The sequence below is a fragment of the Gavia stellata genome, chromosome 18 (genome assembly GCF_030936135.1).
Source record: "Gavia stellata isolate bGavSte3 chromosome 18, bGavSte3.hap2, whole genome shotgun sequence".
Lineage (NCBI taxonomy): Eukaryota > Metazoa > Chordata > Aves > Gaviiformes > Gaviidae > Gavia > Gavia stellata.
The window spans coordinates 9,944,155-9,954,913 of NC_082611.1; the positions used below are offsets into that span (position 1 = coordinate 9,944,155).

The window sequence follows — 10,759 nt, forward strand, 5'->3', positions numbered from 1 at the left end:
GAGTAAGTCTAGATACTTTGCTATACTGAAAGCTTTGTGTCACCCCAAATTGTTTCTACCTGGATCTTGCCTGTAAAAACGGGTCATCCCAACTGAACTCCCAGAAAATGCTGAAAATTTTAATCTGTAGGCTAAAAATAGAAAGGGAATAGCATTGGCTGTGTTCCTAAGTAGTTTGTTTGATGCTAATTTAAGGCATAAATTGGAAATGGAGCAGGGCAACAAAATTCCATAGCTCTTGTACCTCTACTGTTTCCCTTACCTGTATGATCTTACTAGTACCACAGCTAGGAAAGGACTGTATTTTTAAAAATCTGAAGTTTATTTCCAAAAAAATTTTGACCACAGAAAGGAGACGTGCTAGAGCATCCATAATATCGACCGCTGCCTGATGCTGAAGGTTTTCTGCTCTTACAGGACTGCGTGGAGCCGGCACGGACCTGGCAGGTGGGCATAGCATGAGCTCCCGAAACAGCCTGGGCCCCCCCGGCACAGCTGGAGGTTTCCCCTTCCAGCCTTTCCCTGGTTAAAAAAAACAAAAGGCAAGCACGAAACGGGGAATTAATGGGTTACCCCCCAGCTGCAGGAAGCCTCGCACGCGGCGGTGCTCCCCCGCAGCCCAGGGCACCCCCCAGCCGCTCCCCGGGCGCCGGCTGCCCCCGCTGCCTGACCAGCCCTCGCCCCCCCGCCCTGCCCCCGAAGGGCTGCGGCCCTGCACGGGAAAAAAGGGGTGCGTTTTTCGGGCACCCCAGGGCGCAGGCCTGCCCCCAGCCCCCCCGCGGGTCCCGCCAGCAGCCCTGCGGGGCACGGCAGCCCGCCCGGCGCAGTGGGGCAGCGCTGAACTGGGGACACAAATAACGCCTCGGGAAGCAACTGGGGGGGGCAGGTAAGGGATTTCCTTGCTCGCCTGCAGCCTCCGGCGTGTGGCAAAGGCAGGAGGCGTGCCCCCCCCCCCCCCCCCCCGAGCCAGGCCCTGGGCAAAGGTCTGGGCACAGGTCCCTCGGGGTGGGATGCAACGAGCGCGCCCGGGCTCAGCCGGCGGCGGGTGGGGAGGCGTGTGCGGCTGGGAGAGCCGCTGCTTTTGGGGGAGGGAGCAGCACGGCGCCTATATCCACCTCCGCGCCCGCAGCCGCCCTGGCACAGCCGGGAGGTCCCGGGCAGAGCGGCGGCCCCTGCAACCGGCTGCCTGCCGAGCCGGGGGAGCGCCCCGGCCCCCCTCCCTGGCCATGGGCACCGGCTGGGACGTGTGCGCGCTCCTCTCCGCCGCGTTGCTCGCCGCCCAGGCTTTCCCCCAGACGAACATAAAGATCAGCCAAGGTGAGTGCAAAGCGCTGATTGCGGCTTGGGGTAAAGGACACCCTGAAACCGGGGCGGCTTCAGCGGGGAGAGGGGAGCGCGTACCTCCCGCAGGCTCAGCAGCTGGCTTCCCCTTCCTCCGGCTGCTCCAGAAACCTCCGCCTTTCCTTGACATCGACTTTCTTCTTCACGGGGGGGACGTGCCAAGAGCAGCCCCGGCCTCTCTCTCCCGGGATGTTGAAGCTGGCTCTGGGCTGGCTGTGTTTCTGCGTGCGAGAGGCTGCGCTTTCGCCTTCAGCAACGCGTGCTCGCGTGGCACGGTGCCGTGGGCCTTCAGCCGTCCCTGGCGTGGGGCCGGCGTGGACGGCTGGGGCAGCGGGCAGAAATAACTGGGGGGGTACACGCGTGAGCGGTGCAGGGCTGCAGCCCGGAGGACAGACCACCCTGGCTCCCCGTTTACTTATTCACACTTACCGCATGTGAAAAGTGGCCACAAAGAAGTGATTGCCCCTTATGCCCTTTTTTTTTTTTCCTGAGCGGTTGGTGATGGTGCCTGCTATATGTCACTTAAGGTTCTTGCAAACTTTTTCATGGGGCTGGCGTGAGCAAGAGTCGCTGCTCTGAGTTTGTTCGCAACCTGTTAGATTTGCATGGGAACGTGAGCAGAAGGGTCACTTCACAAGTGCTGTTTCGTGAATTTGTGAGAAAAAGGATCGATACGAGCCTGGCTTTCCTGCCAGACACCTAATCCGTGGGAGCTTTGCCAAAACTAATTAAGGGGGGGGGAAGCAAGATAACACCTATCTGTTAGTGCTGGCTGCAGACAGGCTGCTGCTGGCAGCTTCTGTAGCCTCACAACTCCGACCATACGTGGCAGAAGCTTTGAATCTGTAAAACCAGCTTGGTTTTGTGTGAAAGGATGTCACTTCCAACGTGCTTCAACTGGCATCTAAGATTTTACTTGGAAATTTGTAACATGCGCTTTAAAAAACACACCAGGGTGTGTACAATATTGCCCAGTTACTAAATGAGCTTCACGTCCATCAGTGAGTACCATCCCTGCCAGCTCCATACATCCCCCAGACACACAGAGACCGAAAACTCTCCCATGAACTGCTAGTTTTGAAGGTGAGTGCTAAGCGTGAGACTTTTTTATCTGTTAATGAAAGATAAATATTGCAAATCACATGAAGGTGGGATTGTTTGTCTGTAATGACTATGGTGTCAGGACTTACAGGCGTGCTTCTAAAGCCATGGGTGACCTGAGGCATCTCAGCATCACACAGTAGCACTGTCTTAGCCCAGGCAACACGCTCCTGCCCACCAAACCCCCTTTTTAATGCTTATCCTTTGGGTTTATGCCATAAAGAGGGCGTGGGCTGGCAGATGTGTCGAGGCTGTGGTGGGATGGAGGTCTGGCTCAGCTGGCACTATGAACCCCTCGGCTTCACTGCAGGCTGCTTTCGCTGAAGCCATCCTGGGGGGTCCTGGGGCTCCCCTGCCCCAGCCCTGTTGTCTCACCCGTCCCCTATAACTGCCCACTGCTCCAGCAGCGTCAACACAGGGCAAAGCCATGCTGCTGCCCCTCCCCATGGCCCTGAGCTGGTAAGAGGCGACTCGGTGTTGGTGAGCACCAGGATGCTTATCCTGAGCCCCTGCTCTGACCACTGGCTGGGGAGCGCTCCCCATCCCTCCCTCTCAGCATCGCAGCCCTCGGGTACCAGCAGAAGGGCTCTGCCCTGGGAAGGACCCAGCCTTGCACAAGATGGGGATCTCCTCAGCTCTTCTCTGTTGGCATCAACTTCAGACAAGCCTCTTGGGCGTTGATGGACACCCTCCAAACCCAGCTGCTTGCCAAGAACTGAAGAGGTTCACTTGCTTTTTCAGGTCAGATGGCAGCATTAGCTTATGGATGTGCCAAGAGGGGTGTTTCAAGACCGTGCCTTTTAGCGAGGTGTCTCCTAACGTCTCTAAGCTTTTTGGTAAGTCATCAGCTGTTGATGAAACAGAGCCCTTCAATGCTCTGCAGCAAGAGGAGCATCTGCTGCCAGTACTGACCTGATCTAATCTGCTGTCCAAAATGCTTTGATGGAGCTGCGGTATCCCCAGGATTCTTCTTTGCATGGACATCTCTTGCCAGCCTTGTCCTAGCCCCAAACTTTGTATCTCAAATCTGCAGATCGCTGGAGGTGAGGCAGCGTTGTACCTTGGGATGGAGCTGTTCAGGAAAAAAACTGCTCTTCCCCAGCTGAGTCAGTGGGAGTCACGCAGTTGGTATTTTATCTTTCTCAGTAGCATCCTGGAATAAAAAAAGTACAGGAAACTGGCTGGGGTTTTCCCAGTTAATTATTTCTAGCTGAAAAGTGGCCACTTGGGGAAGTGGAACTTTTGTGCAGAGCAGTGCCAGCTTCTGCAGGATTTTGACAAGTGATTTTCCCAGTGGTTCTGCAGTGGGTCTCAGCTGGTAAATAAATAAAAAGGCTCCAGTTTTGTTGGCATTAACACAAATCCAGAGAGGACAAAACTCTTTTTCTGACCCCAAATTCTTGTTTTCCAGCTTTTCTGAGTTAGTAACAGCAGCCTGATATGAATCTTATCCTCAACCAAGTTTGGACATCTATTTTGCTGGTGCTTCGTTAAAACATGGCCCTGACCTTAAAGCTGCTGCACTGTAAATAAGCAAAGGGAGGAAGGATTCTTGCCATCATTTTTCACCAGGAATCTGGGGACAAATTGATGAACTGACTTTGGGTCGGCAGGAGCCCCCGTCCCACGGGCAGTGGCTGTGCTGCCCCTGCCCTGTGCCGAGGAGCTGATGCTGCTGGGGGTGATGTTTGCTGGGGTGCTTAAAAGCGAGGATCTGGTCTAAATAGCCCCAAAATGCTTCCCCTGTCCCCTTTTAGATCAAAATACCATTAGGAACTGCTGGCTTAGGTTATGAGGTATTCCTACAGAGCTATGAGAGGCTCATATACTCACAACCATACATCCGATTTCTTATGGCCTTTCTGCTAAAAATAGCCCCCAAAGACCCCAGATAAAGCAGCACGCCCAGTTGTTCCTGCCTGTAAAACTGGGAGCAATAGTTCTCCTCCGAAGAGACAGCCAAAGCCTCTGATCCTGACCTAACAGAAAAGATGCTAATTAAACGCTGACCTCCCATATTTTCCTTTTCAGTATATTTAACCTTAAATTCCTTCAGGCACCTCTGGTTCATTGAAGCTCGTCAAATTAATGCTACCTAATGGGAAACAGTACGGAATAACAAAGAAGGACTGTCTCCATCTCTGACTCAGTTTCAGCCGCTCGGAACAAAAGGAGGGTGACTTTCCTGGACGATTGGGGCACCGACGGGTCCAGCTTGGAGCCGGGGCACCAAGACGCCCGCTGCAATTAGCACTCAGGAGCGAAGGGCCCCATTTGCCAGGGATGCTGCTGGGTTAAGCCCTGTGAATTTTGCCACCGTGCTGCTAGATGTGAAGAGTTCGTCAAGGCACTTCACAGCCTCTATAATAAAACCCCAGTTGCTGGGGGATCTGGCGGTGCCCGTCTGCCGCAGACCCCCGGGGTGCTCTTGGCAGGAGGGCGCAGCAACCTGGGGTCGCCGTGAGCCAGGACCAGACCCCAGCCCTGTCCTGAAGCGGGGGGACATGCCTCATCTGCAGCCTGGCAGGGAAGTCGAAGCCTTGTCCCATGGGTTTGAACCTCGCCCTTGCTCTGCTTCGCTGTCGGTGTGGCAGGGACCCCTGGCCGGTGCCGCGTGGGGAGGAGGGCTTGGCTCCCAGGAAACCACGTCAGCTCTCCGCATTCCTGATCCTTCTGCTCTATTGCTATAACAGCAACAATTTGCTTTTTTTACGGCTATTCTAAGGTTTTTCCAAATGCAAGGATGGCTGGGTGTGAATCCAAGAGCTGAACCCTGCGTTGCCACTGAGCTGGCTGTGCCTTGGCCACCCTCCCGTAAAGCTGTTCCTCTTGTTTCCAGCCCGGTGTGCCTTACCTTTCTCCCTCCGCAGCCCATAACTAGTACTCATGAGGGTGGGAGAGCCCCTTGCTGCTCTCCGTGGGTTTGTTGCTGTGGGGTGCAGAGCTGCTCCCAGCCACGGCTCCTCCGGAGGGAGCAGCGGGGGGTCCCAAGGCAGGGGTGATGGGACGGCAGCCCCGTGGGCTCGGTACAGCAGGTGCTGCTGGCAGTCGGGTTGGTCTCCGTGCCTCGCTCGGGAGGAAAAAAAGGCTCTTGCATTTGTGGTTTGTTGCCTGGGAGGGGTGTGTGGCAGGAGGGACCCGGGGGCTGGCTGGTGGGTGTTTGTAAAACGCTCACAGATCCCCATGTGGAAAGAGCTGATGAAATGCGAAATTATTGCCTGGAGCTGCCGGTGCCAGGGCAGGGAAGGGTTTGGCTGCACCAGTGCTCCCGCAGCTGCTTTGAATTCACCTTGCCTCTCCTTTTCCCCACGCCGATGCTGCCCTCACCTCTCCCGCGTCCTGGGCTGCCGCTGGCGGGGTTTTGCTCTCCCCACTCTCAGGGAAAGCCATTCCCCCCCAGCCCCTCAGTACCAGAGGCCCTGTAGCACCACCCTGACCTCTCCGGGCTTGAGCCTGTTACCTGCTTGGGTAGTTTCATGGTATCTGACGTGTGCCGTAACCCCCTGCTCCCCCCGCCCTGCCCGCCTCCCTGCTCGCTCCGGCAGGACCCCACAGGGATGCGGAAACTGGCTCTGGGGGAGCTGGCAATCCCCCAAGGCTCAAAAACTAGCAGCTAAGAGAGTTAAGCCTTTGTGCCACAAGATCTGGGGGTTACGTGTGCGTTGGTGTTGGGTGGTGTGTTGTGTGTGTGCGCTGCATCCTCCCCACTCGTGACAGGGGGAGTGTGACATGGAGAACCTCAGAGGGCGGTTAACGCCGCTGCAGTGTTTACACTGCAAAGGCTCCAGAAACGTGTCCTGCCCCACAAAAATGGCCTCTTTTGGGGTAACTCCTCTGCAGTGCTGGAAAGTGGCGGGAGGAGGAGCAGCCCCACGGAGCCCCAGCTCTTATCTGGCGGCAGGAGGCAGATAGGCTGGCACCGCTCCCGGCGGCACGCGTGCCTCACCCAGCTATTTATGGGGCCGAAACCCAACCCGTGCGTACGTGCACGGTGGCGTCCGGGCCCAGGGACACGGTGAGGGGGTTTGCTCGGAGGGAGGAGGTGCAAGTCGGCCTTGCAGGAGGCGAGAGCGGGAGGGCAGAGCGCGGCCATAACCCTGCAGCCCGCGGCTGTCAGCTCTCATCCCCGCACAGCGACTGCAGTAGTGCCTGATAGAGGCGAGAGGAGCCCTTATCTCGCCTTCACCAGTAGCAAATGACAGTGCCTTTATTTTAAGCACCCTCTGCCTAAAACCATCTCAAACTGGCTTGAAATGTCCTGCCTGGTTTAGGCAGATGCTAAAACCGAGAAACCCACAGCTTTTGCAAAATGTGTTTTGGCTTTTGCAAACTTTTGCATGGCTTCTGCAACGGTTCGGTTTTCCACGCGTGCGTTTGGTGGTTATTTGCCTGGGTGAGGTGGGGGGAGCAGGGCTGGGCACTGCTGCCTCCGCTGCCTGCCCCGCTGCCTGCTCCGCTGCCCGGCCACGCCAGCTTTGCCATCAGCTGCTGGATGTCCTCTGCTCTGCCCCCAGCCATGCCGGAGCCCGTCCACGCCTACTCCTGCCCGCTCTTCTGGACAGAGTACGAAGGCCATTGCTACCGGTACTTCCCCATCAACAAAACCTGGGCTGAAGCTGACCTCTATTGCGCTGAGTTCTCCATTGGCATCAGGTCAGCCAAGCTGGCCTCCATCCACAGGTGAGGGGTGCAGGAACATGTCATCCCACCCTGGCACGGCCTGGGGAAGAAGGAAAATGGGGACAATGTCCCATTCCTACAGCACAACCTCTGTGCCAGCCGCAGGCTCGTGTCCCAGCCTAAGCATCCCTCTGCAGCAGCCTAAGCATCCCTCTGCAGCAGTGACCAGGTCAAGTCTGATGCACTGGGCACACAAAGGGGATGGAAAAAATGCCTTTCCCTGGCCTCGCAGGAAAACTGAGGTACTATTCCCAAAATTTCCCAAAAGTGCATTTTTTACTCTTGAAAAAGGGATAGAAATACAACATGATTACAGAGGCCTTTCCCCCGCTCCCTCTCCCCTGGCTCTCACCCACACGACACACCTCTTGCACAGACCCTGGAAAGCAATCAACAGCAATTAGAAGAGAGGGACCCGTTTGGCCATGCCGTAGGGGGAACGCTTAGGGGCATGCCTGACCATTTGCCTTACATACCCCTTCAGCGGCTCCGTATTGCTCTGTTTTGCCAGCTGGGAAGAGAACGTCTTCGTGTACGACCTGGTGAACAGCCGCGTGCCGGGCATCCCCACCGACATCTGGACGGGGCTCAATGACCTGCGGCAGGTGAGAGCTCCCCGTAATCATGTGGGAAATGGCTTTGAAAAATTCACTTTCCTGCTTTTTCTCCCTGGAAAGCCACTTGGTTTTCTTCTTCGCTCCTTATAGTCCCATTAATCAGGTGGTGGCGTAGGGCCTGTTGTGCAGCGCACGGGGGAAAGTTGTCATTTCATCCCCTCCAGTCTGCTTTTAAAAGAAAGGTGTTACTAGAATTAATAGATTAATAATTACTAATTATTCACATCACATTTTATTAATGGATTAATAGAAGGAGTGTTGCACTGCTGGTCCAAGAAGAGCAAATAAACTGAAAATGTCTCCAATGTCAAAAATCACCAAGTTTCATGCTTTCTTGGGGTACTCTGCAACTTTTCAAAGCTGACATGTTGGAAATAGAGTCTGATATGTAACAAAGGAAAATCGAAACCGTCAGGAGAACAGTCCCATGCCAGCAAATTTTTTGTACATATTGGGAAAGGAATGGAAAAGAAAAAGGAAAAGGCACACTGAATTGGGTGGGTGTGTTAAAAAATATATGGGTTTAATTTCTGGGCTTCCCCTGGTGCGAACGCTGCGAATGCTGGGGCTTTCCAGGGTAAGTTTTCAGTTGTACAACCCAAACGTGCTGTTTGGCCTTTGCTGAGCGGTGACAGTCCCCCCCTGTGTCCCCGGGCTGTGTGGCACCGGGGAGGGGGACGGGGACAGGGTAGGCGCGGGAGCGGGACCCCCTTCTCCCTGCAAACGCGGCTCTGAGATCACGGCCTTTCTCCGCTCGCCCGCTGCCAGGAGGGTCACTTCGAGTGGACGGACGGCTCCTCCTACGACTACCACTACTGGGACGGCAGTCAGCCCGACGACGGGATCCACTCCATCCCCGAGGAGGAGGACTGCGTGCAGATCTGGTACCGGCACAGCAGCGGTGAGTGCCGCGCCGCGCCGGGCGTCCAGGGCACCTTGAGTCTTATTTGCACGTCAATAAATTCAGTGCACTGCGGCTTGTACTTTTCTGAAGAGGTTGTTGGCAGGCTGAGGATTTGCATTTTGATTTTTTAATTACTATTTAATTTTTTCTTTGCGGAGAAGGGATGTGTATTCTTTTTCACTACATACATACACACGCACTTGCTTTCCCTCTGCTCACAGCCCATCTCCCGCTCCCATAGCAGCAGCAGCAGGAGGGGACCATCATTCACTTTGAAGAATTACCAAATTTAGCCAAAGGGCAAATTTTGCCGTTTCCCCTCCCACATGCAGCCCATGGAAAGACCCCTCGGTTTGCCAGCTTTTCCCTCCCTCGCTCAGGCCAGGGGCACCTCACTGAAGCGGGGCAAGACCCTGCTTGGGCGAAAAATCCCACTTCACACGCCCATGGCCAGTGAGACCAGTCAGGTGTATCCAGACCCCGTGGACATACCTAAACGCCCCATCCACATGCGAACTGGTGGTATTTTGTGTGGTATGGGTCTGTGTTTGCAGCTGCCTCCCTGCTCCCGTGTTCGAGCTGGGGCCAGGTATCCCCACCAGCATCCCCAGGACGGGGATGGGGATGCTGGGAGGGGGCACGGCTCGGAGCAGACCAAATGGAAGCACATCCAGGGAAAGCCTCCCACAATGGTAGGCGGTCCCCATCCCGAGGGGAGTGCATGGTGACCTCCTTGCACCTTTTTTCAGCTAATGCCTTGGTTTTTTTGGGGGGTAGCGCTGCGCTCCTGGAATGACAACGCCTGCGGCAGAGCCTTCCCCTTCGTCTGCAAGATCCCCTCGCTGGCCCTGGACTGAGGCTGCCAGCGCTGCCCACGCTCCCCTCATTTGGGGTCACCTCTCCAGCCGTGCCGGGGAAAAGCAGCTGGGACATGGCACGGGCGGTGAGAGCCACAGAGCTGCTTGGCATCCCCCGCCAGACCCCCTCTGGGAGTGCCGTGGGGACGAACCCAGCGCTCACCCTCTCCATCGGCCAACGGCGTTGGGAGCTGCGTTAAACAGCGAAGGAGCCCCCCCCAAGCCTGAGCCTGGCTTTGGGTTTCAGATCGACTATTGCAGCATATTAGAGGAAACCCATGATTTTATCAGTACACCAAACTGTTAGCACCAAAAAATAGCCGTGTGTAGGAAATGATTTTGCCCATTGATCCCTGAAGAGCGGAGGAAAAGTGTTATTTTCTGTTAAGTTATGCAGAATGCCTCTTGTGCACGTTATTTTTCTCTCTGCTACAATAAATGGCAAACAGCAGGTAGAGGCTCCTCTGTCTTTCTAGCACGCGAGTAGCAGCGACTCTCTGGGGACATGGGGTCTCATGCGAAAGGAGCTGGTTTTACCCCAATCTGCTCTGTTAAAAAAAAAAAAGGTGCGCTGGGGGGAAGTGGACACCGGGGAAAGTTTGGTTTATTGGCCCCAGCCGGTTTTTGGGGTCCCCGGGGCAGCCTGTGTGCACACCCTGCCCTCCGCCCGGCCCCCGTGCATCACCGCGTGGGGCGTGTGGGGCCACTCAGCGCCCCGCGCCCTACAGCGTCTCCACCCACAGCAGGTGAGCAGGATTGGGCCCCGGCTGCTTCGGGCTGACCGAACTGCAAGGAAGGCAGGTGAAGGGCTGACGCGCACCCGCTGAGGGTCGGCCCGTCCTCACAAACCTGTCCTGGGTGGGGAGAGCTCGCCGCTCTTGGGGCAGCCCTGTTCCCTAGTGGGACGATGCTCTTTCCTGCAGCCGCGACTGATGTCGTCCTGTTCTGCGCCTGCGCCACAGAGGTACCTTTATCTGCCAGGTAAATAATTTTTGGGGAGGTGCGTGTTGTTGTGGCAGCCCCAGCGTGCCCGAGTTGCTCAGTGGGAGACGGGCCCCTCCTTGCATGTGGGTGAACTTGCGGGGCCGGTGTGGAAGTGGGGCTGCGGCGGTGCTGGGGCCCAAGGGAAGGGTGGTGCTGTTGAGGCAAAACCGTGCTTCTACTTCGGGGGACAGAGCTGCAAGGGCGCTGCTGGACCCAGGCAAACGCAATAGATGCAGTGCTCCCCGCAGGGTGACACCCCATCCCTTGCCCTGGTC

The 10,759-nt window shown here is 56.1% G+C and overlaps 1 protein-coding gene across 1 annotated transcript; it reads left to right on the top strand.

Moving 5' to 3' along the window:
• The first annotated feature begins 1,213 nt into the window (after positions 1-1,213).
• Positions 1,214-9,951, top strand: CLEC19A (C-type lectin domain containing 19A). Its single transcript, XM_059826534.1, has 5 exons — positions 1,214-1,317; positions 6,957-7,122; positions 7,634-7,727; positions 8,508-8,640; positions 9,421-9,951. Exons 1-5 carry the CDS (start codon positions 1,227-1,229, stop codon positions 9,498-9,500), a joined length of 564 nt encoding a protein of 187 aa, XP_059682517.1. The 5' UTR covers positions 1,214-1,226; the 3' UTR covers positions 9,501-9,951.
• The last annotated feature ends 808 nt before the right edge of the window (positions 9,952-10,759 follow it).